At 37.1% G+C, this 27632-nt stretch overlaps 1 protein-coding gene across 23 annotated transcripts in view; it reads left to right on the top strand.

Annotated features, from left to right (window-relative positions):
* RYR2 (ryanodine receptor 2) overlaps window positions 1-27632 on the top strand; it is a 781807-nt gene that overhangs the window by 347047 nt on the left and 407128 nt on the right. For all 23 annotated transcript variants that reach the window (XM_035280524.3, XM_035280523.3, XM_054248004.2 and 20 more), the window contains 2 exons: window positions 242-338; window positions 24585-24659. In XM_035280524.3, coding sequence (XP_035136415.2) covers window positions 242-338; window positions 24585-24659 — 172 coding nt within the window. The remainder of the gene's footprint in view (window positions 1-241; window positions 339-24584; window positions 24660-27632) is intronic.

The following is a 27632-nucleotide window of genomic DNA, read 5'->3' as shown; positions in this document are numbered from 1 at the left end:
CACATCTGACTCTATACATGTTTGTATGCAACAGAGGATTTTATGTGTCTGAGGTCATGTCTTTTAGTGGGAATTTCCTTAACTGTAGGACTTGGGTACTCGGGACTCAGAGGGAGCTGCAGACACCATCTATCTCTGTGACCTTGGCCAGGTCCTTAAGCCTCACTAGACTAGATGATCTGCCCAGCTAGCAACATCTGACCCTGACAGTCCAAACCTGAATGATTTTTAATCCTTACAGGGTATCTCATTGGTGGTGATGTCCTCAGGTTGCTTCATGGACACATGGACGAGTGTCTCACTGTCCCTTCAGGAGAACATGGTGAAGAGCAGCGGAGGTTGGTACCTGAGCTCAGTGCCTTGAGACTTGTACTCTTTTGCCTTGATGTAATGTTTTCTAAAAAAATTAGGGATCCATCTGTTCAGGCCATTGGCATTATCCAAGACGGGCTACTGATATTTATTTGTTCCCGGAAGTTACCGTTCATTGGCCTCCTTAGTTTTTCTCATGTTATGTTTCTATTACCTACCAAGAGAAGAACTGAAAATTTTAGTATAATTAAACATATTAAGAAACGCTGAACAGCCAGGCATAGTGGCTCATGCCTGTAATTCCAGCACTTTGGGAGGCTGAGGTGGGTGGGTCACCCGAGGTTGGGAGTTTGAGACCAGCCTGACCAACGTGGAGAAACACGGTCTCTACTAAATATACAAAATTAGCTAATTAGCTGGGCATGGTGGTGCGTGCCTATAAACTCAGCTACTCAGGAGGCCGAGGCAGGAGAATTCCTTGAACCTGGGAGGCGGAGGTTGTGGTGAGCTGAGATCGTGCAATTGCACTCCAGCCTGGGCAACAAAAGCAAAACTGCGTCAAAAAAAAAAAACATAAAACACTGAACAAAATAAACGAAGTGGGAAGAGTGACCACGTTGCATTAAACTACTTAGAACATCATTAAATGCTCATTAGTTATGATTAATTTTCTTTTTAGAATGTTTAATCTCAAATTTAGTTTCAAAGTCAGAGTTCTCAAATTGTGCCCAATTTTAGGACCCTTTTCTACGACCTCTCATTTACTGGTACAGATGATAGAATTGATCACTTTCTCTCATATTTAATGTGATATAATACCTTTCTCCTGTTAATTTATTTGGCACTGGGACAAGATTAAAATAGTATGAATCTACTGAAAAAAGTGCACAAATATTACAAAACCATAAAAATATTTAGGATAGTTTGATTGCCTCCGCTCTCTCTCACAAGTGAATGAATGTGGTAAGATGAGTGTATAAACGAGATTACAGTGACAGAAGAAGGCATTGTGATGGTTGTTATGTATCTTTAAATCTTTTAGTGGACGTTTTTCATGTTAACATAAACACTTAGGTAACTATTAATAATTATTATAATTTAATAAAAATATATAGGGAAAATTTAGAAAATTAATAGGCATTTAACCAGCTGCATAAGTCTCAGGAAAAGTCCCTCTGAGACCTGGGTACTGGGCCTTAACCTCTGTTCCCAGGCAGACCTAGATGATGGTCAAGAGTGACATGCAGACCCTGGGAACATTCAGTAACCTAAAAATGCCTCTTTCAGTTGGTTTAGGAACATGTCGATGGTGTAAGTCGATGTAAACAGGGTATGTATAAAAGATAACAGAGGTTTTAAGACACTTGGATTAAGGACTTAGTTTCAAACAGAAGCATAAACTTAAGAACTAGAGAGATAGGAGGAAAATGGAGGAAAAGGTGGAAAGTAGGCAAGAGAGTGGTTTGGTCAGCTTTGAAGGATCCTCAGTGCCCTTTCCGTGGGTCGGCTTTTATTCTGAGGTCCTTAGGAAGGGATGCAGGGATTGGAATGGAATAGCTGGGTCTCTTTAAAATAACTCTGTAAGGCCAGGAGAACTTAGATTAGAGGTGAGGAGAATCTGAGTCAGGGAAATAAAATGCAGTAATTCACGTGACAAAATCTAAGAACTTAACCCAGAGAATGCCATCAGAATGGAGAGGTTTACTTGCATCATAGACATTTAGCTAAAAGCGACGGGCTTAGGGAAGAACTGGATACAGGCTGTGAGAGGAGGTGTCAAATCCAGCGCCATCTTGTTTCTGCCTGGGGAAGACAGATGGAGCTCAGGATTGCAGGAGGTGGTACATGTTTGCTGTAAAAGGTGGAGTTAAACTTTGGTTAGAGATGAGTACAAAGTCTATGAGACGTCAAGTAGGAAATTCGGATTTCTGTGTCTAACTTAACAAAGCTTAAGATGGAAGTAAATTATAAGTGTAAGGGGATATTTAAGGAATGGGGTCCATCATATGTTCATCAGATAGAGAGAGAGGAGCTGTGATCAGATGTGTCTACCAACTTGGGCATCACCTTATGAAGGCTGTGAAGCCCTGGCATGGCCTAACCAGGCAGAAGGCTGAGGATGGATTCCTACAGAATGCTGATGTTTAGGATGTGGACAGAGAAAGAGTCAGCAAGAGAATCACAGTGATAGTTTAGTGGGGAACGAGGGAAGTTAGTCACTGAAGCCAAAGGACTGGGCTGTGAATATGTTAAATGCTATGATGTGTTCATTTGGAGTCAGGGCTTGTAAGAGACTGTGCGAGAGTCTTTGGATCCTCAGTCCCTGATTTGTTAAATGGAAGACTTAGACTAAGCGATTCTTTTTTCTCTTTAGAGGAGTTTCGCTCTTGTTACCCCGGCTGGAGTGCAATGGCGCGATCTCGGCTCACTGCAACCTCCGCCTCCTGGGTTCAGGCAATTCTCCTGCCTCAGCCTCCTGGGATTACAGGCACGTGCCACCGTGCCCAGCTATTTTTTTTTTTGTATTTTTAGTAGAGACGGGGTTTCACCATGTTGACCAGGATGGTCTCGATCTCTTGACCTCGTGACCCACCCGCCTCGGCCTCCCAAAGTGCTGGGATTACAGGTGTGAACCACTGCGCCCGGCAGACTAAGTGATTCTTAGAGCTCTTTTAGCTCTGTCGACAGACACTGTAGAGCTTTGTGGTTAAGGCAATGGACTCTAGAACCAGACAGGTCTGGGATTGGGCTCTGCTCTGCCACTTACCAGTTGTGTGACTCATGTAGGCGACATCATTTCTTTAAACAGAGGTTTTCCCATTTTATAAAACGCAGCTTAAGTATTATCTCCTTCTTTATGGGGCTATTGAAAAGACTAAGAAAATACACATAAAATGCTTGATGCATATTGAGAAATAAGAAAATTTATTGTTGTTATTATCCCTGTGATTCAGACTCAAGAGGCAGCATTTAGCCAGATATGATTGAAAAGTCTGAGGGTCCCTGGGCATGTGGATGACGGAATGGTAGAGCATACACTCTGTAGGAAGAAAATCTAGACTAGATCCAAGAAGACCCTGTAGATGGCTAGTTATTATTGCAGAGAAATCTAGGGGACATTTCAAAGATATTTTAAGAAGGTTCTAGATCCACTTTCTTTTTGCATATATGTTGAAGCCTGCTCCTCCTTTCCAAATAGTATCCTTGATTTCACGTTGATAATTTCAGTGTCAATTTAATCTCAGTATGTAATCAGACCAACCTATCAGGACTCTCAGTAGGTAGTGATGGTGGTAAGAACACAGTTGTGTGTGTCCCTTTTTCTAGCATACTTACATGGGTGAAATTAGATTAAAATGGATGCCAGATTATGACTCGAGGGGAAAATCAGTCAGCAGTAGGTGGCACGGAGAAGAAATAACTATTTGTGTTGATGATAGTGGGGTTGGGCAATTACCTGAATAGAATAAAAAAATTCCTTGAATTTCACAATTATACAGCACTTTTTATTTGTAAATCTTGTTAATGTCATTGTTTAGAAAAACTTCAGCCTCCCTCTGTTATTTCCCTAGGTCATTGTAAGGAAACTGGGGGAGGCAGAGGATCAGCCTGGAAGCAGCCTTTCTTTATTTGGTATCAGTCTGTACTGGGGCAGAAATGCATAATGATGATCTAAAAATATATTTTTTCATTCATTAAAAAAAGAAGTAGAAGTAATGTAAGTTTTGGACACTGATTTGAAAGCTGGAGAAGTTCCTGGGAAATATATAAGATTTTCTTTTACCTTATAATTCTTTCCTGTAATTGTGATCTGGCTATACTCATTAATTGCATGCTGTTGTTAAAGTTTAATAACTAAAGTCCAGTTTACTTTGTGATAAGACATAGTGGAAACTATGAAGGAAATGGCCAGAGGAGATGTTTACTTCCGAGTGACTGAGGACTAGTCTGGTCACACATGCTGTGTTTTTGCATGTAGTTGTCCACCGGTTCCTGCTTTGTTCCATTGACAGTTATTTAATATGCATGACTGTAGTTGTAGCTACTGAAAATCTAGCTCAATTATGGGCTTTATGAGTCTCGATATCAGTGGAGTTATATTTACCTTCCTCTTCACATTTAGATATGTATGTGTGTGTGGTTACCTATTCATTCTCCTGAAGAATATTAATAAAGCTCTTAGAATGAAGAGCACATAGAGCTATTCAATTAAGAAGAACTGAATTGGAGACGAGTCCTATCAGAGTTAAACTATATATATATATATATATATATATATATATATATATATATATATATTTTTTTTTTTTTTTTTCTTCATGCTTCCTGCCCATTTTGCTTTTATGGATTAAATTCTGACATGTTCATGAAAGACAGCATCACTATTGTTTTAAGTTACTTGAGATTTTTTTTTTCAGGAAGACAAGTAGCTCTAAAATGACTAGTAGAGGACTGGGTGTGGTGGCTCATGCCTATAATCCCAGCACTTCAGGAGGCCAAGGAGAACGGATCATGAGGTCAGGAGATCTAGACCATCCTGGTTAACAGGGCAAAACCCTGTCTCTATTAAAATACAAAAACTTAGCCATGCACCTGTCGTCCCAGCTACTCGTGAGGCTGAGGCAAGGGAATTGCTTGAACCTGGGAGGCGGAGGTTGCAGTGAGCCAAGATCGCAACACTGTACTCCATCCTGGAGACAGAGCAAAACCCCATCTCAGGAAAAAAAAAAAAAAGAAGACTAGTATACAACTTGTCTAAACAACAATAAAAATAGTAAAAATACATCTATAGTGATTGTGAGCAGTCAGGTAAAAGGGAGAGATCCCATAAGTATTAATGTCATAACTTTTTAGTTCTTATTAAACTCTTCAATTACTGAGATAGAATGAGTTAAAGGGTAGCTAGTCCGGTAGCTGGGAAGGGATGTGTCAGCATCCCTTGTCAATCATGTTTTAATTGTTGCTTTAAAAATAGACTTTTGCACAATAGGGTAACTACAGCCAACAATCAATTTATTGTACATTTTAAAATAACTAAGAGCGTAATTGAACTGTTTGTAACACAAAGGATCAGTGCTTGAAGTGGTGAATCCCCCATTTGCCCCGAAGTGGTTATGAAGCATAGTGTGCCTGTATCGAAGCATCTCATGTACTCCATAAATGTATTCCTACTGCATACCCACGAAACTTAACGACAAAAACTTAAACAAAACGGACTCATTCAGCAGGCTTGAAATTTGATTGCTAAATTTTATTTCAAGCCTGACAGATTTTATGTGGAGAGTATTTTCTGTTCTAGATTTTGTTTCAAGATTGCATCTCATTATTTCCATCCGAAATTTTATGTGACTATACTAAAATATCAACAGTGACATTTCCTTGATGTGCACATAACTTATTTATGGATTCGATATGCACTCTGTGAATGAACTCTGCCATGCTTTTACAGTAATACAGTTTAAAATGGATACATTAGGGGAAGATTATTTGGGGCCTTTGGTTTGGAAACCTATTAAGGAAACGTTGTTTGAATGGCGTTATGTTAAAAACAGGTTTGCAGTCTTGAAACTATTTTATCGATTCAGTAAGAATTTGTAGAATGACTATTATTTTTGAGGTGCTGGGTCTGTAGTAGTATATAAAAAAGTTACAAAGTTTATTTTCTCAAGAAGTTTACATTCTAGTGGGCATATATGACACTAAATATGTTTATTTATAAATTCATAACTTACCCACATATACACAGATAAAAATGCATTAGGTGATGATAAGAGCTAAGGAGAAAAATAATGCATGGAAGGGGGTGGAGAGTGTTCCTGCGTGTGGTACATTTTGTGGCGTGGTAAGAGGGAGAGGTGGGGAGAGGAGAGAAAGGTTGTTCTTCTTCCACCTTATCTGGCAGTACTGGCATATGCTTGCTGTGTCTTGTTACTTTCAAATGCAGGACAATTAAGTCATAGTTTCTGACAAAATCTGGAAATAAATGCCAAATTTGCTTTCCAAAATGTGACTCAGCAGAGAAAAGCTATGCCATGTGTATGCATGACAATATTTTTACCTCCATGCCCCTTTTAATATTATGATGGTTTAGTGAGCTTTAGTTGTAAATAATTGATAAGGCATGAGATGGATTGGGTGTCATGAATTAAATGTCTCTCCATCTGGCTTAGAAAGAGATGCATAGTTGATATCTGTGTACACAACTGGATGACTAATATCCTTGTGAGGATATTTGTATGCCTTGGTCACCACCTAGGAGGAAGCTTTGAAAGCTACTCTGTTGTTCTCCAAAATGGTCAAGGATAAAGTTTATCCTATGAGGGCTTTTCTTCCTTTTCTCTATCTTCACGTCCTGCATCTATCTTTTCAGCCTGGAACTGAAAGTAAGATGAGTTTGCTAAACAGTCTTGATGGAAGAGTCAGTACATAAAGGAGAGCTACCTTCTGCTTGTTGCCTCTTCTCCCTTGGGGGAGATTTGACTTTCCCCCCAAACTTAAACTCCTTGCTGATCGCAGAGAGCACAGTGGCTGCTGTAGTTTGTCATATTCTAGCAGCCTGACCTGGTCTAGAGCCTCACTCTCAAGGCATGGGCTGGCTAGAATGACTGCTTTAAAACGTGAGCTTTTAACACAGACAATTGAAAATATTTATAGGAATTTGAGTTGTCAAATCTTAGTAAAAATGAAAAAAAAAAAAAGAGACATTTGATGCATGTGGAGTATATGAATAGAAAAAGACAATAGATTAAAATCAGCATTATACAAAAGAAATCTCTCAATTATATTCTCAGTTAAAATTTAAGAACATGACTTGTCTACATTGGGTTTATTAACCTAATCTGGATGTAAGCAATGTCTTTCAGAAGAAAAAAAGAGCAGCATCTTCTTTTTTTAAATTTCCAGATGCCTTTATGGTTGTATTGTATTCTGCACGGGGTGCAAAGTAAAGATAATAACATGTATTTTGTTGTTGTTCTGCTCTCGTCCTACTTACAGGATCCTTTCCATGGTGATTCAAAGTGTAAGGGTATTGCTGTTTCAAATCCATGCTGATTCATTTACATTTCATGGAGAGATGTCATCTCAAAACATACCTATTTTCCCTTGTGCAGCAACTTGAATGGAGCTATTGTTGCAAACTCAGCCCCTGAATAAATAAGTAATGCTTCTTGAGATGCTGGTTAGGCAAGTACTTCCTGATTTGTTACTAGAAAGACTCGAGACAGCTGCTTTAGCACCTGCCTGTGGCTCAGCTGCTCAGCCACACGCTCCCAAAGGTAACAGCAGCAGAAATCCTCCTATGAAAATGTGTCAACCGAAACACTTATTTCACTCTGAAATCACCTTTTAAGGCTGGGTCTGCTTTTAAGTCACTTCAACTCACTTCCTTTAATATTTATTGAGGGACTTGGATAGCCCAGACCTTTTTGGTATGTGCTGGGTATAAAAACATGTCTGAGGCCCAGCCCCTATCTTTCTGGAATTCACCATCTGTATAGTCTGTTCACATACTGCTATAAATAGCTGAAACTGGGTAATTTATAAGACAAGAGTTTTAATTGGCTCACGGTTCTGCAGACTGTATAGGCAGCATGGCCTGAGATGCCTCAGGAAACTTACAATCACAGCAGAAGGTGAGTGGGAAGGAGGCATGTCTTACAGGGCTGGAGAATAGCCAGCCCCTATGATCCAGTCACCTCCTATCAGACCCGTCCTCCAACATTGGGGATTATAATTCAGTGTGAGATTTGGGCAGGGACATGAATCCAAACCATATCATCACCTTTTAAGATCTCAACAACACTATTTTCAGGATGAAGTGAATGTTAATCTGGGAGAAGCCATTTATAGTTTTTATAAAACTTAAATGGTAGAAAACGTATTTTACCATTCAACCGTATGAGAAAGATCAGTCAAATCTTTGTTGACCTTTGATTTTGAAGTGAAATTTTTGTCAGCCTATAAAAAGTTAATGAAAAAGCTTTTCTTTTCACTAATTAGTTTGAACCTGCTATTCAGTATCATCTCTAAATGGGCATTGCAGGTGTGATTGTGGGTGACTGTAACTATTTTTCAGACAATTCCCACTTGCATTTAAATACGAGGGTCTAGTCATACAGGAAAGTTAACTTGATTGAGGACTGTCTTTAACTTCCCCCATCTCACAGGGCCACTGATTACCCGTATGGATCTGCGTATTCGTCTCTTTCATTCAGTTTTCAGCTACAGTTGTGCCATTCATTTCTTGCGTGCCTTTTGCATAGCGAGGTATATATGGGAATCTGCATACAAATGGTTATTGTTTTGTATTTGTGAAAAAAGAAATGGAGAAAAAACTCATGCACTTTAACGTAAATTTGTTTAAAAATGGCCATATAGAGAATCACTCTTGGTTGTGAGGTCCCCCATTTATATTATTTTGTCAATCCTTGAAGGATTGTTATCTGCCAGCAATTAGGGGAGGGGAAGGAAAGCCCTCTTAGTAAATCAGTCCAACAACCTGGGTGAATAGAAAACTATTTTGAGGACTATGAATGACTCCAATATGCTTGTCTAAGTCATCTATATTGAAAGTACTTTGATTTCAAGTGAATAACTCTACATATGGGAAGAGTCTCTGAACCATTAGAACAGGAATCTGAACTTTGATGATAGTGATTTAAAATAAAAGCATTTTGGGGTTGTATCTTTGAGAATCTAATATATGCTACAGAGTCTCTTCCTTAGAAAATTTTCATACTTGCCAACATAAACAATTTTTGTGATGTTAAATTACGTTTTCTCCCAGCATTTTCTCTATTCTTTCTTCCCATTTAAGCAGCCAGCAGTCCCTGTGTTTCTTTGCCTAATGGGAGGTATGAGACTTGGCAGAAAGCTTCAGTATTCTAAAAGGCATCTCTCTTCCTGACTTTCAGTCCCCAGAGACTAAATCTAAGGTGATTGTTATGCTTAATGGCTTGGACAGAAAGGAAAGAGGGATTGCCTCAGAGAGAAAAAGGAGACGTTAGACTTGAAAGACATTCACACGGAGCAACTGGACTTCAATACATACCTGAACAAGAACCTGGGCCTAAACTTCACATTTTATATCAAACCCAATTCAAAATAAATCACAGACTTAAATATGAAACACAGACTTTTAGGAAAACAAATGTAAAAGTTTTTTAAAAAAAAGAAAAGATTGAAAAAAATCTTTGGGATCATAGAGTTCTTAAACTTGACACCAAAAGCATGTCTATAAAAGAAAAAATGAGACTGGATGCAGTGGCTCATACCTCTCATCCCATCACTTGGGAGGCTGAAGCGAGTGGATCACCTGAGGTCAGGAGTTTGAGACCAGCCTAGTCAACATGGCGAAGCCCCTTCTCTATTAAAAAATACACGAATTAGCCAAACATGGTGGTGCACACCTATAATAGCAGCTACTTGGGAGGCTGAAACAGGAGAATGCTTGAACCCAGGAGGTGGAGGTTGCAGTGAGCCAAGATTCTGCTACTATACTCCAGCCTGGCTGACAGAGCAAGACTCTGTCTCAAAAAAATATGTCTATGTCTATAGATATAGATAGACAGATAGGTAGATAGATAGATATAAACTGTGTTAACAGAGAAAAGATACTCTATAAAATATTCTACAGAGATGTATTCGAAGTTGATATGAGTGACTATAGCCAAGTGAAAAACAAACTCAGGAAGCCTTGAGTAAATGGTCCCCAGGCAGTCATGTCACAACCCTGTTTTATACATTCTGGGGAAGTAGAAGTTGCAGGCCAACTCCTAAATCAGTACACGGAGGTTATACGTCAGCTTTACCTAAAAAGGTGGGATATCTTTTTTTCTTTTTTTTTTTTTGAGACAGAGTTTCGCTCTGTCGTCAGGCTGGAGTGCAGTGGTGCATTCTCAGCTTACCGCAACCTCCGTCTCCCAGGCTCATGCGATTCTCCTGCCTCAGCCTCTCGAATAGCTGGGATTATAGGACTGCGCCACCACACCCAGCTAATTTTTATATTATTAATAGAGACAGGGTTTTACCACGTTGGCCACGATGGTCTCCATCTCCTGACCTCATGATCCACCTGCCTTGGCCTTCAAAGCTGTTGGGATTATAGGTGTGAGCCACCGCATCCAGCCAAAAGGTGGGATATCTTAGAGTGGTGGCTTACAGATCATATATGGGTTCAAAGATTCTTTAATTTGCAGTTTGTTGGGGAGTAATACTTTGTCTAAACATTTTGAGTCAGCAGAAAGTCATGTTTAAGGTAAGATAAGGAAGTCTGTTAACCGGTACCCTGGGTCTGAGTGACCTGTGGGATGAGGGCCTTAACACTTGTCTTCCCTGGCCTTATGTCCTGTTTATAATTTGGTATCTTACTGTCACAAAGAGTCTGTTCTCTCAGTCTTCTGGGCTCTATTTTCCCATGAATGCCAGCCAGTCATTGTGTCTAGACTCCAAAAGGAAAGGGGATAATGAGATATGCCTGACCTCTTGTCTCATCATGGCCAGATATTCTCAGTTTTTCAAGTCCTCAGCCAAGAGAGGACCTGCTCAGTCAGTTGGGTGGCTTAGTATTTTATTTTCAGTTTACAATTCATCAGAATGAGAAAGTGTGCTTTGCTCTGTAAAAATCCACATGAAGAGGGTAAAAAGACAAGCTACATACTAGAAGAATATTTGCAAACCATGTATCTGATAAAGGACTAGTATCTAAAATATATAAAGAATCCTCAAAGCTCAATAGTAAAATACAAACAATCCAATTAGAAAATAGGCAAAAACCATGATGGCTATTGGTAAAAGAGGATACACAGATTGCAAATAAGCACGTAGAAATATGTTCAGCACTATGACCCATTATAGAAATGCAAATTAAGAACAATGAGATACTACTATATGCTTATCAGAATGACTCCAGCAAAAATATTGACAGCCACATGCTGGTGAGAATGCAGGGAAACTGGATAACTCATATGTTGCTTGTAAAATGATACAGCCACTCTGGAAAATATTTGGGCAGTTCCTTAAAGAAACTGAACATGCATGACTATGTGGCTTAGCAATCATACTGCTGGCCAACACTTTGATTTCAGCCTGAGACCTTGAGCAGGAAACCCAGCTGCACCATGCCCAGACTTCCAGCCTATGAAATGGTGGAATAAGAAATGGTGGTGTTTCTCAGCCATGAGGTTGGGGGTAATCGGTTACACAGGAATAGACTACCAAAAAATCCTATATGACATCACCTTGGGAATAAGCACATATAGTAAAGGACTGATCCTAAATTGAAGAGATGAGGAGCTTCTAGCAAAGGATGCAACCGCGAGTGATGTAGAGGGAAAACCTGGGAAGTGTGTGGAATCCTGGAGTCAGAGCACACACTTGTCAAGGGCAGTGGGGTGATCAGCTATGTCAAATGCAGTCCTCTCCTCAAATATATCCACAAATGGAATACCCTGGAAACAACATGTTTTCGTTCCTTTCTTTCTTCTAGCCTCAACTCTGAGCTTTATGAGTTACTGTCAAGTCTAACCCCCAGACTCGTTCTCCTGAACCTCTATCCTAAACGTTCAAGTCCTTACTGCACATGTTTGCATAAATTTCACGAGACGGCAATTCAAATATTCAGATATATCAACCTTAATTTAATTCCGTCAGAGAGGTTTTCCCTCTTACAGTCCATAACTTGGTTATATATACCAGGCTACTGTGCTCAAAACTTTGCCTTGACTTTTCTTTTTTGAAATAGGACAGAGAAGGACTTCAAATCCTTTTGATTTTATTGCTAAATTCTTTTCTTTATTAGACTTGTTTTTCTTGCTGTTGTCGATTTTAAGGGTGTACCTTCCTGTTTACTGTGAGTTGAGGGTTCTGTTGTGCTGTTGCTTTCAGATTAATATCCTATCTCCTTATCTTTATTTCTGTATCCTTTTTAACTTTGTGGATTTGTGATCCCCATTGAGAAAATTTTCTTAACTTTATGTCTTCATCTGATCATCGACCACTGAGTTATTCTTGCACTTTCAACATGGTAGCATTCTATTTCAAGATTCTGTAGCCTTTCTACTCTCACTGCCACACTCTCATTCCTCATATACTCATTCTTTCCTTTGCATGCTGAATCCTTACTCAGCTCCAAGGGTGAACCCAAATACCTCTCCCATAAAATCTTGCCAGAGCTCTTCTTGACAATTTATGTCCTTTCATCTCCTCCCTCCCTCCCTCCCTCCCTCCCTCTTTCCCTCCCTCCCTCCCTGCCTCTTTCCCTCCCTCCCTCATCTCTTTATATGATAGTTTCTCCACACGATCACATAGGCGAGTGTTTGTTTTTCATGTCTTTCTTACCACGTTAAACTGCACATTCATGGATATAGGAACCTTGGTGTTTTGTATTTCTTTTTCCTAAAATACATACTCATGTGTCTAGAATATGAATGATAAGCAATTAGTGTTTTTTTTTAGCTAAATGCAATTATACTTTTAATTTACTGTTGTTTATATGAAAGAGAAAGATCATAGTTCTTCATATTATTTACTTTTGCAACATTTACACATACACATTTGTAGCTGTCTATCCTTCTCTTTTAAAGAGAATAATCAAAGTTTATTTGAGATAGCGTAGTGTTATTTCATATATTCTGGAGGAAAAAAATGCCTTAAAAACTATCTCCTTTTTTCCCCCTGCTAGTATATTCCTAAGATATTTTGTATTACTATGTTAATATTTGTTGAGTTGGATTTCTTAATGAGTTTTTAAAGATTAATAGACTTTATTATATTCTTTTAGGTTTACAGGAAAATTGAGCAGAAAGCACAGAGAATTCTCCTTCACCAGTTTTTTTGTTATTAACATCTTGTCGTCATGTGGTACCCTTGTTATAAGTGATAAAGCAATATTGACACATTATTCTTAATTCTCCAAATTAGGCTTACTCAGTGTTGTACATTCTATTGGCTTTGACTAAGGACATGTATTTACAATTGCAGTATCACCCACACACAATAATATCATTGTCTTAAAAGTTCCCTGTTCTCCATTTATTCCTTCTTCATTTCCCTGAACTCCTGACAAAAATAATTTTGTTTACTGTCTCCACAGTTTTGCTTTTCTCAGAATATTAGATAATTGGAATCATATAGTTATAGCCCTTTCAAACTGGCTTCTTTCACTTAGAAATATGCATATATGGTTCCTTTATATCTTTTCACGACTTAATAGCTAATTTCTTTACATCACTGAAAAACATTCCCATGGATATAGTACAGTTTATCTATTCACATATCAGAAGACATCTTGATTGCTTCCAAGTTGTGTTAATTAAAAGCTATGAATGGCCAGGCAAGGTGGCTCACGCCTGTAATCGCAGCACTTTTGGGGGCCGAGGTGGGTGGATCACCTGAGGTTAGGAGTGCGAGACCAGCCTGACCAACATTGAGAAACCCTGTCTCTACTATAAATACAAAAAGTAGCTGGGCATGGTGGCACATACCTGTAATCCCAGCTACTCAGGAGGCTGAGGCAGGAGAATTGCTTGAACCTGGGAGGCGGAGGTTGCAGTGAGCAGAGATCCTGCCATTGCACCCTAGCCTGGGCAACAACAGTGAAACTGCCTCGAAAAAAAAAAGCAATTAATATTTACAGGCAAGTTTTGTGTAGACCTAATTTATTTGGGTAAATATCAAGGAGCACAGTTGGTGAATCCCTTGGTAAGAGTGTGTTTAGCTTTTTAAGAAACTGAAAAACTGTCTTCCAAAGTGGCTGTATCATTTTGTATTCTCACCAGCAATGAATGGGGTCCTTGCCAGCATTTAGGGTTGCAGTATTCCAGGTTTTGGCCATTGTAATAGATGCATAGTGACACCTCAAGTTGCAAATGATGACATATGACATTGAGCGTCTTTTTATACGCTTGTCATCTGCATATCTTTAATGAGGTGTCTTATTTAGGCGATTTTTGAATTTTTATCGTTGAATTTTGCATATTTTGGATGCCAGTCCTTTCCCAGTTATGTGTTTGCAAATATTGTCTTTCAGTCTCTGGCTTCATTTTTTATTCTCTTAATAGTGTTTTCTTGCAGAGCAGAGTTTTTTAATTTTAATGAATCCCGCTTACCAATTTTTTATTTCGTGGATTATGCTCTTGATCTCTAAAACATCATTGTCAAATGCATAATTAACTAGATTTTCTCTTATGTTAGTTTCTGCAGTTTTATAGTCCTATGTGGTACATTTAGGCCTATGGTTCATTTTGACCTAAATTTACTGGAAGGTGTCAGGTATGTTCTAGATTTGTTTTTCTACGCATGTGTATCAAGTTGTTCTAGCACTATTTGTTGAAAAGACTATATTTTCTCTTTTGTATTAGGTCTCTGATCCATTTTGAGTTAATTTTTATGAAGTGTGTGGTCTGCGTCTAGATCTTTTTTTTTTTTTTTTTGGCAATAGGATATTCAGTCTTTGCAGTACGACTTGGGGAAAATTTCCATTGAATTACTGATTCTTTGTTAGAGAACAGTGTACTATGTATGTTGGGTCTATTTCTAGGCTCTCTTTTCTGTTCCATTGACCTATTTATCTGTTCTTTCACCAACATCCTACTGTGTTGATTACTAGCTTTATAGTAAGTCTTGAAATCAGATAGTGTCAGTCTTCCAACTTCATTCTTCTTCAATACTGTGTTGGCTCTTCTTCTGGATCTTTCACTTCCCGTATAAACTTTAGAATCAGTTTGTTAATATCTACAAAATAACTTACTGGGATTTTGATTGCAATTGCTTTGAAATTAACTGACATCTTGAAAATATTGAGTCTTCCTATCTATGGACACAGAATATCTCCCAATTTATTTAGATTTTGTTTGACTTTTTAAATCAGAGTTTTGTAGTTGTCTTTATTTAAGTTTTGTACACATTTTATTAGATTTGCATTTAAGCATTTAATTTTTTGGTGTTAATATAAATTTTTTTTTACTTTAAATGCATATTGTTCATTGCTGTATAGAAGAAATCAATTTTTGTATATTAGTGTCCTACAACTTTCCTATAATTGTCTATTAGTTTCAAGAGATTTTTGTTATTTGTCTTGATTCTTTGAGATCGGGATAAATAATCATGTCATCTATGAAGAAAAACACTTTTATTTCTTCCTTCTCAGTCTGTATACCTTTAATTTCCTTTTCTTATCTTATCGCATTATTGAGAACTTCTAATACAGTCTTGAGTAGTAGTGGTGAAGAGAACATTCTTGACTTGGTCCTGACATAGAAGCAACAACTTTCTCATCATTACGTATGGTGTTAGTTGTAGGTATTTTTTTGTAGCTGTTCTTTGTCAACTTGAGGAAGTTCCCCTCTATTCCTCAATGCCTGAGAATTTGTATTATTAATAGACATTGGATTTAGTCAAATACCTTTTCTTCATCTCTTGATATGATCAATGATATTTTCTTTAGCATGTTGATATGATGGACTATACTATGGTTCAGTGATATCTTAATTACCTTATGTATACAAAAGGAGAAAATATTCATTTTTGCTATCATACTTGTATTCAAGCAGTACATTCCTTTTGGAAAAAAAAGTGATTTCTAGAAATACCTGTTATGACATTTATAATGTATGTCATTTATAATATATTTATATATAATATATAAATGTCATATAGATATGAAGTTTATAATCTGTTTAGATAATAGAATGCTGATTTTTGAAGGGAGAATTAAATTCTGTGATATATCACAGAAATTCTTTGGTATATCCATTGACGGTTGAGTTTAGATAAATGAAGTAGTATTTTGTTACTTCCTGGCATTGCAGTAACTAAAATACATTGATATGGCTTTTTCTCTGTCCCTATTATATTCTGCAGAAACATGTAATTATGATATGGATTGGCAAGGAAATATTCAGAGTCTGGTAAACTGTTCTTCTCTATTTTGAACATATGTAATGGCTTCATGATCAAAATTTGATGGACTGATTGAATTGTCTTTTATTATTATTGTTTACCTCTTCTGGTGTTCAATATTTGTTATACACTGTATCCTTTTTCTTGACAAAAAAGTGAAACCAGAATGTGTATGTATACAGAAAGTAGGACTCTTAATAGTTCTGTGTCATTTCCCCATTGCTCTAAAGTCATGGTAAATTTAAGAAAGAAAAAAATAAAGTTCACTTAGAGCCCCTCTGAAAGTATCTGTGATACTGCAATAATAATAGACGATGTAAGCTGTTCAGCATCACTGCACTAACCCTCTCAGGGCTTTCTCATGTTGAAGAAATGAGTAGATTGAATGCCCTGATTGTTCTTTCATGTGGCTTTTTTGGATAAGCCAAGTGCTCTGAAGCACGGTAAATTTGTCTACATTTCTCTTAAAAGGAATAAAGATCTGTCACAACATAGATAGGAATTCCAGATTTAGAAATGTGATTCAAGATAGATAAGCTAAGACTTTTCTTCCAATTTATGAAAGACTCTAGACCCTGGATTTTATCCAGCTAGCTTTCTCTGAGATTAAAATGACCAATAATATGGGTAGAATATTCTTGATCTAGGATTAGCCAATCCAGGCAGTAGGTCAAATCTAGCCAGTTGCCTGTTTTTGTAAAGTTTTGTTGTCATCAGTCATTCTATTTTTAAAAATATATTGTCTATGTTTGCTTTTGATAACAACAGAATTCAATAATGGGACAGAGACCATATGGCTCGCAAAACCTAAAATATTTATTATCTGGCTCTTTACAGAAAAAGTAGGCCCACTCCTGTTTTAAGCCACCATTTCATGGTGACAGTGAGAGTCATAGTGTAGGCTGTCAAGTCCTACAGTTCTGGAGACAGTGGATCCCTGTGCTGGAGCTAAAGGAAGGGTAACAAAAGATGATTTAAATAGCAGAGAAGGTAGTTAGGAAAAGAAGTATTCTTTTATTTGATATAATGTATGCATTCTTTTCAGAGCTTGAATTTTTTTATAGTGTCATTTTACAAGAGTATTGCAATGCATACACAATAGAATATTATACAACCTTAAAAAAGAAGGCAATCCTGTTATTTGCAACAACATGGATGAACCTGGAAAGACATTATTATAAGTGAAATAAGCCAGGCACAGAAAGACAAATACTGCATGATCTTACTTATGTGTGGGATCGAATTCATGGAAGGAGAGAGTAGAATGGTAGTAGCTAGAGGTTGGAAAGATGTTGGTGAAAAGATAAAAAGTTTCAGTAAGACGAGAGGAGTAAACGTATTAAGAGCTATAGTATACAACACGGTGACTGTTCATAACCATGTATTCCGTACATGACAATTGTTAAGGGAGTAGATTTTAAGCGTTCTCACCTCAGAAAAATAATGAGAGGTGACACATATGCTAATTAGCTTGATTTAGCTATTCCACAATGTATACATGTTTCAAAACATCATGTTATGTACTATAAATATATACAGCTTTTGTTTGTCAGTAAAAAAACAAAGTGTATTGCTGGAGATGCCCAAGAAAAACATATTGACTAGAATGTGAATTTTAATACTGCAAATATATTCAGAATCATTTTGATATAGAGAACTACTAAAAGCAAATGGAGGCCAGGCATGACGGCTCATGCTTATAATCCCAGCGGTTTGCGGGGCTGAGTTGGGCAGATCACTTGAGTCCAGGAGTTCGAGACCAACCTATGCAACATGGTGAAACCCTGTCTTTCTTTACATAAAATGATACAAAACTAAGCAAGATGCGATGGCATATGCTTGGAATCCCAGCTACTCTGGAGGCTGAGATGGGAGGGTCGCTTGAGCCCGGGAGGCAAAGGTTGCAGTGAACCAAGATTACACCATTGTGCTCCAGCCTGGGTGACAGATTGAGATTCTGTCTCAAAAAAGAAAAAAGAAGAAAAAAAGAAAAAGCATATGGATATGCCTGAAAAGGAATGCTGATGTGTAAATGCATCTGTTTGCTGTCCTGGAGGGATGGTCCCTAGTTTTCATTAGATCTCAGTGACCATGTGACTCCATAAAGGTCAAAAACCACTGCTGAAGAATATGCTGGGCATAACAGGACAGGCAGACAGGGTAGGTGAGGGGAGTAAGGCCATGCCATTTTGTGAAAATGCTCATGCAAACCCATGGAGAGAATCACATAGTAAGGAACTGAAACCCTGTGACAGCCATGTGGTTAAACCATCTTGAAAATAGGGCCTCCAAACTCTAGTTCAAACTTCCAGTGACTACAGCCCTAGCTCTCATCTTGACTGCAACCTGACAAAAGACCCCAAGGCAGACGCCAAGCAAGAAGCATCTAATTAACATGCACCATATTCCTGACCCACAGAAACAGTATAAAGTAAGGTATTTATTATTTTAAAAAAGGAATGCTGAGAACCTTTGAACTGCAGGAGGAGGTTAGCACTGAAGTGACTGATTTATGATGTCACTGTTAATAGGTAGGCTTCATTTCCTATTTACATTGTCCTGAGTGATTTCAAAATTTAGGGCCTTTGAATATCGACAAGCATGCAATACTATTGATTTTGCAGTAATCCATTCAATTCAGGCAAAACATTACTGAGTCTTACTCCCTATATGGAAGGACTGAATATAAATCATGACCGTAATCATGGTCTTGATCATCACCATCACCATCTGCACCCTCAGAGGTGACATTTCTTGTGCAAGGACTCTTCCACGTGGTCTACGGAGGTTATTTCACTCATTCATTCTTCACGGTAATCCGATGAAAATGATTCCCATTTTCTGTATGAAGGAAATGAGGCAGAGAGGAGGTCAACACTTTGAACAGGTTCACACAAAGAAGTGACATTTTCAGAAAGTTAATAACAATCGAATGTGAAAGTGATTCATCAACTTTTAGTTGCCCTGCAGAACAAGCAGGAGAGTAACTGTGATGTCATCTGTTGACTGAGCCTTTGGCAACTCACAATGAAAAGAAGTGGTTTCCTTGCAGGGTGGAGGTGTCGCTTTGCCGTGTGCAATCTTTTATTAATAATGTATTTTATGATTCTGTACTAAAGCCCACTAATTAGGATTGTGTGTCCTATAAAATTTTATTGCAAATATATGCCCAACTGTCAAGCTATGAAGAACTTGTAAGGATTTGTGCTTTTATTAATATGCTAATGCTCGTCTTTTCTGGGCCTCAGATTCTGAAGATGAACTATTCTAGCTGTCAAAGTGCCTGCTTTTTACAGAGAAACAAGTGATTTGACAATTGAGATAAGACTCAAGTTGTGTTTTATAGCCAAGAAAGCAAAAATAGCTAATGACTTTTGTATCAGTGGACAATATTATAATAATAGTTATGAGCAGTGGAATTGATGGTACAACGGGAAGGATTTGTACTTAGAATAACCTTAAAGCGCCTCGTCAGGCAGTTTTATGGGATCAGCCTGAAATAGGAGTTTCTTAATGAAATGTATTATATTGGGGGATAATGCGTTATGTAGGCATAACTTACAGCCTGAAGTCTGGAATTTTTTAAAATACTGTTTAACAAGCTTATCCTGCTGCACGTGCCTATTTTTAAAATTCCTGTTCAGTGAAATTACAGTGACTTTGACTTTGTCTGATTTGTGAGATGAAAGTTTATTTTCACAAAATTCTCTTCAAAATAATAACAGTATGCAGTTCTTTTGCATATACTCCTTTTCTGAGTAGCGGTAACACTGTTTAAGTATGTGGCAAAAATAGCCTCAGTTAACAAAGCTGCATGAGCTCTTTTGTATTTTCATATCCACTGACCTTCATGAATTCTGGCATCATTGCTGCCATTTGCATTAAAATCTTTTGTTATGATTAGCTCAGAACGTGCTGTCGCTATCAATCTGTTTAATTTCTTAGTGAATCTTTATCTGTTTTCAGTCTTCCTGTTGGAAACGGCATTTGCTCTGAATATAACCATTTATTTGTATGAGTTCCAATTTGGCAATACAATTTGGGAGACTGGTTGGTCTTTAGAACAACTGTCCTTCTAGACTCTGATTTCGTACTTGACATGCATTGCAGGGAAAAGGGACAATCCCTTAATAGAGCAGGTGTATTCCTCTAGGTGGGCTGATTTCTAAATAACTTTGAAGGCCCTTGATGTCCTTTATGATGGACTGAAGTTCCTGTTTATTTAAGATCTTGATATTGTGGTACCAATTTTCAGTCTGAAACAGCCCATGAAGACTTGATTAGATAGCCATTGACATTCTGCACATGCTGTATATTTATATGGGGAACGATATAATAGCAAAGATTCCCCGATTAGCAATAAATAATCAAAAGCAGTCATCAGATCCTCTATACCTGCCAACGAAACATTTAAAAAACTGTAAAGAGGAATAATTCAAGGCACAAGGACCTTAAAGATAAAGCTGAAAATATTTCAGGTAATCCCAGCACTTTGGGAGGCCGAGGCGGGTGGATCACGAGGTCAAGAGATTGAGACCATCCTGGTCAATATGGTGAAACCTCATCTCTACTAAAAATACAAAAAAATTAGCTGGGCATGGTGGTGCGTGCCTGTAATCCAAGCTACTCAGGAGGCTGAGGCAGGAGAATTGCCTGAACCCAGAGGTGGAGGTTGCGGTGAGCCGAGATCAGGCCATTGCACTCCAGCCTGGGTAACAAGAGTGAAACTCCATCTCAAAAAAAAAAAAAGAAAAAAAAATATTTCAGGTAGGAAGGAGGATTCAACTTCCCTTTTGACTTGATATTTGTCTTTAGAATTTTAATAAACATACCATTAAATTTTTATAAAAGATCGTTGTTAAATTCAAATGGTAAAGTTATCAAAATAAAATATTTGCATGATAATTCTTCATACACTTTATTGTATAAATCGATATAATTTTCCAAAGACATATTATTCATGCTGTTTGTATCTTAGAGACCTTTTTAAAAGTTTTTGAGCTTAATTTCTCTATACCTTGTATAATTGTTCCTCTAATGTAATGAATACTAATAGTTTGATGTTCATTATTTTACAGTTTTCTCCATGCTCATACAGATATATATTTGCTTATATACATATATGATAGATTTTTAGGGATAACTTGCACAGAAAATGTACATAATTTATACTTCTGCATCTTATTTAACAGCACATCATTGAGTTTCTTCCTCTTTCTAGTTTGTGTTGGTTTATTTTGTTCTCTATTTTATGTCTTCAGGCAATTCTTTTTTTACGTGTTTTATTTAATAATTAAAGCATTGCAGACTAGAAGTGTTTAAAGTTTACCTGTCAATCATAGATTTGTTAAGAAGTGTTTTTGCCTTCATTATATTCTAGATAGGGTATAATTTTGATTCCCTCTGTGACGCATCAATAATTTAGAAGAGTTCCTCATTTTCCAAGTTGTTAATTTCTTTTCTTTTCAGTATTTGTTTCTACGTCTTTTTGTTTATGATTAGAAACTATGATGAGTAAAAGTCTTTTAAAAATCTGATAATGTTTTCTTTGTTTTCAAGTAAAAGACCTTTATTAAAGGTCAGATGTATTTAAAAAGCCGTGTCTGTGGGTGAGTGTATTTCTTTCTGTATGTGTGTATACACACACAGACACGTGTACAATGTCTATATTTTGTCATTCAGTCTTAATTAGTCGAGTGTTATCTGTGCTTTGGATTTTTTAAAGCTTTTCATGTGATTCTAATATACAACCAAGATTAAGTACCACTGCCAAAATGAAATAATCATCTAGCAAAGTGGTTCTCAAAATATGGGCTGTCAATATCACCTGGGAACTGGTTAGAAATGCAGATTCTTGGGCCTCACCCTAAGAACTGGCCACTCAGAAACTCAGGATGGGGCCAGCAATCTTTTTTTTAAAAACATTATCAGTTTTAATTGGCACATAATAATTGTAGATAATTATGGGTACAATATATTATTTCAATACATACATACAGTGTAGAATGATCAAATCAGGCATTGCTGTGTCTATCAACTCAAACATTTATAATTTCTTTACGTTGAGAATATTCAAAATCCTCTCTTCTAGCCATTTGAAAATAAATGATAAATTATTAACCACATTCGTGCTATAGTTGCTATCAAATACTAGAACTTGTATCTCCAGTCTAGTTGTAATTTTTAAATGACATTTTCTCATTCATAGCAACATGGTTGAGCCTAGAGGATGTTATGTTAAGTGAGAAAAGCAATCTGGGTCTTAACAAGCCCTCAAAGGGAGACGATTCTACCTCACAGAAGACTGAGAACCACTTACGTATGTCAGTCACTCTACACTGAGGGTGACTTTGTCCCCAAAGGGACATCTGGCAATATTGGAGACCTCTTTTGGATGTCACAGCTGGTGGGGGACTACTGCTGGCTACTGCTTCTATAGTCGATAGAGGGCAGGGCTATAAACCTCCTGCAATGCACAGGACAGCCCAACAGAAAATCACCCAGCCCCAAATATCAGTAGTGCTACGGTGGAGTAACGTACAGACTGTGCTTTCCAATGCTTTGCTTCCCATTGCAACCAGCAGGAGAGGTTTTAAAGTCGTGACTCCAGGTCTGTTTAATGTCACTGGTGACGGTGCACGTAAGGATTTTAAAGACTCTCCACGTGAGTACTTTATGCAGCAAAAGTTGGAAATCACTGCCGCGGACATTGGTTACCGATGGCAAAAACCACAATAACTTTTGCACCAGCCTAATACCTAAAACTCTTAGGTCCTAATGGATGGATTAGGGTGATCCCAAACCAACTGGTCAATTTTTATCTAAAGAAATAGACAACTAAATACCCCCTTTTGTGTTATAAAGGGAGGTGCAAACACCTATTTGTATAATGTTCTTGCCAAAAATTCAAACTTGGACAAGCTTCTAGATTTCTAGATCTCACTACCAATTTAGAGGTACATGTTAAAAAACACCATAGGAAAAGGCTGCCGGCTAAATCCAGAATGTAGAGAGTCCTCTGGACATACGGCACAGACTACTTATCCTCAAATAAATGGCAAAAGGGAAAGATAGGAGAGGAATCAGGACTATTCTAGAATAAAACAAACTTAAGGTCCCTAACTGATATTTCTTTTGGAACTTGATTTGAAAAGGCAACAGAAGAAAATTAAAAACATCTGTGAGTCAGCTTGGGCAGTTCAAACACAGACTAGATATTTTGTAATATCAAAAAATTATTCTTAGAGCTGCATGTGGAGGGGTAAGTACAGGTTACCAGTGAAACGCGGTTATACCTCTGTTGATCGTTGTTGATGTCATGTGCGGGGTGTATGGGGACTTATTTTAATATTCTCCTTACCTTTGTGTATGTTTGAAATGTTCCACGAGAAAGATAGAATAAGAAGGAATATCTAAACAGGTGGGAGGAAAGGCAGGTGAGAATGGTGTTAGAAAAACTTGGAGTTTCCTCAGTATTAAAAAGTAACATCCAGTGAAACTTCAGCGAAATATGTTTCATTGGAGAAATGGGTCTGGAAGCAAGATTGGAGTCCACTGGAACTAGACGGGAGTAGACATGGTATTATCACTGTTTTCAAGGCAGGACAGGCTTTCATGTGTTTACGTAAGACAGACCCTATAGAGAGGAATATAGTGAACACTCAGGAAAGAAGCAGGGCATGTGCATCAGCTTTGCCCTGGTGCAAACATTAATTTGTATCTCAAGGCATTGGTGCAGACATTAACTTGGATAATTATGGCATTTACTTAGCATTATGTATGGCATATTAACACATTATTATGAGGGTTTTGGAACTGGGGTGTGTGTGATATGCATCCAAAGAAGTTCCTTTTTGGATATTTATATTTTGATATAAATTGCAGATTGCTATATTAAAATATTAAGAATTACTGCTCTTACATTTCTTTAAAATGTTTTAAATCTAAAACAGAATTTGGAAGTACAAATAGTTATATGTGTATGTTGAAATAATGTTACCTTAAACTATACCTAAACTTATCACAGAGTACTTTCATGGACCTAAGTGAGATGAGTAAGGTGAGAGAGAGAGAGAGAGAGAGAGAGGAGAGAGAATATGAATGGGAGAAAATATGAATGAGATTAGAGGGAGAAAATGGCAAGAGACAATATATTTAAATCGTTGTTTTAATTCAGGGAAAACTTAGATTGATCACTGTTACTGTTATTTTGGTTATTTTTAATCCAGCTATATTGTCTCCTGGCAAAAAGTATAAATTTAACTGTTCACTCACAGGCTATTTGCTTTGCTTTTCTAATTAGCTTCAAAAAATTAGATTCCAAAGAATGAAACATGTTTAACTCACATGTGGGCTTTTGTTTGTTGAAACAGAACCGTTCATTATGAAGGTGGCGCTGTGTCTGTTCATGCACGTTCCCTTTGGAGACTAGAGACGCTAAGAGTTGCGTAAGTAGAACTTCTAAACACAGCCCCATGCACTAAGTGTATCAAATGGCTCAGTGTTGTGCTTCTATGTCAGCTGGTCATGCTGTAAACTACAGCAAGCAAGTGAACAAAGGAAACACTGAGAAAGTGGTGGGGTGTTTCTCTTTGGTCTCTTTCCTTCCACCTACCTTTATAGTTCCTTAGCTTCAGTTCACCAGCTGGCAAACCTGAGAAATAAGCAGTAATTTTGTACAGTGTGCTTTTGTCTTTAGCCTCACTCCCTTTTTAATATCATCTCATCCCAGACCATGCATCTCTTGGCAGAAAGGGCTACTAGGAGAGAGCAATATAAGATTTGGAGACAAAACAAGTTCTTTGCAAGCCTGTCACACCTTTCCAATCTGACAAACTATGGATTTAACCCTCTAAAAGCACATTTAAAACAGAAAACTTGAACATGAGCCATAGTACAGAGTCATTACTGGAAGTCACTATATTTACTTAAAAATCATTTGATAGCCAAGAACAAATCTTCATTGCTATAAAAGTCACTGTGTATTCATTATAGTAATGAGAGGTTTTATATATTAATATTTATGGTGCATAAATATATAAAAAGAATTTCTGATTACTTAAAAAACACTGAATATTTCCTTTTAGTTCCTGTAAATAAATACGATATGATGAGAAAGGTGTCATTTTGGACTATTTTAAGTAGAATTAGAATGTCAGATTTTTTTTTTAATAATTGGAAGCTTTAGTCCTTTGCCTAAAAGCAATAAATTTTCAATGTATTTGTTTCCCAGTGCATTGGGCTTTAAAGACATTATTGGGCCAGGCGCAGTGGGTCACACCTATAATCCCAGCACTTTGGGAGGCCAAGGCAGGCAGATCACCTGAGGTCAGGAGTTTGAGACTAGCCTGGCCAACATGGTGAAACCTTGTCTCTACTAAAAATGCAAAAAATTAGCCGGGTGTGGTGGTGGATGCCTGTAATTCCAGCTACCCGGGAGGCTGAGGCAGGAGAATTTCTTGAACCCGGGAGGTGGAGGTTGCAGTGAACCAAGATCACGCCATTGCACTTTTGCCTGGGCAACAAGAGCAAAACGCTGTCTCAATCAATCAATAAGACACTATTGATTTAGGATGATAACTGATTTGTATTGGGCTTTAAAGAGATCATTGGTCTAGGATAACAGACTCCATGGGTGGGAATGAGGGCTATCTTACTCTAGTATAACTATCTTTATAGACCTTTTACTTTGAGACTATTGCCTGTCTGATGGTGACGAGAATAGTTAGTGGCCTTCAGTTGTTTTTGCTCATGTTTCCTATACAATAATTTTGAAAAATTTTGTACATTCTTGAACATTGTGAGGTTGACATAGAAATCCTTTCATTATCAGTTTAGATGTTTAGAATATAACTTCTAGTGTATTTTAAATAGTGACACTTTAAAATAAAGTGGTTACGTCACCCTTTTTGAAGTATCCAACTAATGGAAAGTAATGCTGTGATTTAACACTTACCTTTGTTTATTGAAAATGGTTCTTTAACAATAAAAATATATATTATTAAGTTTTTCCTTTTCATTACATCCTACTCCTGTGCAACAAAAATATTCATATTAATTTCTTATATTTTTCATGTTAGTAAGTCTATAACTTTAAAAGGTTTTTCTGTATTGTCATTAAGAACCAACTGATAATTTTAAATTTCCTTGATATAAATGCACAATTGATCAAATCTACCTAAATATTAAACTGATATTAGTTTTGGTGAACACTAAACTTAAAAGAAAATTTTTATTGGAAATGCATATCATAGTGAGATGGAAAAAGAAGAGACAGATTTCTAAGGCAAACAAAGAAAAAACTCATAGGTTTTATATGCTTCGTAATTATTCAGATAGTTTAAGAAAAAAGTAAGTATTACTCACATTTTTTACTTTGTGTATTATAAAATGAAAGATTAAAGAAGTGTTTATACAAATTAATTGTATAAATAATGACTAATTATATATGTAATTAAATACTCTAAGTGCAGTTTAGAGAGGTTGTACAGCCCTTATAAAACAGATTGTGTGTTTTCAAAATGCAGAGAAATACCTATGCTTCATGACTGAATGCTAAAAGAAATATATATCTTCTTGTAGAGACTCTAAATCTGTCTTATTTTTGGTTAAAAAAAATAGCACAAGAGCTTCTGAAAACCTAACAGGACTTTGTTTTCATTGTTAATATTTTTGATGAGCTGCGACTACATAAATCTAGATTATTCTGCAAACTTCTGCAGACCTTCCATGACGTAGTCTTGTTTCTGTCTCTCTACTGTTGCTTGTGTTTGTATTTTGAAATAGAAGCCTGAAGTTTATTTTCACGTTGATTATGGGTGATTGACATATAGAAAGGACATGATCTTATGGCCAACCACAGGGGAAAGGGGTTGCTAATTACTTCTCAGAGTCCAGATGCCACTGAGGGGAACACCACAGAGAAGGCAGAGCAGGTAGTTTTTCAACCATTTAGCAGCTTAAAGAGAGATATTGTGCTCTGCTCTGTGACCCTTCATTAAATTTCACCCTCCTGCCTAGCAGCCGGAAAGTAGGAGATTCATTTGTAAGATTCAAATATAATTATTTCAAGAAGTTTTTCAGATTACACTGACTCTTTAAATGACTTTGGCAAATATGCAAATTGAGCTACGTTCAGTTTAGGCTCTTTTATTATTTTAAATTAAATCCCTTCCATTCTGGGAAGTTTACATGTCTTATTATATGCAATGGCCACATAATTAGTAGTTTTGCTTTATATTTAGGAATTTATAGTGAAGATCCTGCTTTTGTTTATGATAGAACTATGTTGCCTAATACCAATGTTTATATTCCTTATTTGGTATATTCTCTTTTCTCCAATGAGATCCTAAACCATATATTTGTTGTAGTTGATGTGGCCCATTCATTATATATTTTATAGTGCATACTCTTTCAAATAA

The sequence above is a fragment of the Callithrix jacchus genome, chromosome 19 (assembly GCF_049354715.1).
Source record: "Callithrix jacchus isolate 240 chromosome 19, calJac240_pri, whole genome shotgun sequence".
Taxonomy (NCBI): Eukaryota; Metazoa; Chordata; class Mammalia; order Primates; family Cebidae; genus Callithrix; species Callithrix jacchus.
The sequence above is the reverse complement of the archived record's forward strand: the minus strand, read 5'-3'. Positions and strand labels throughout refer to the sequence as shown.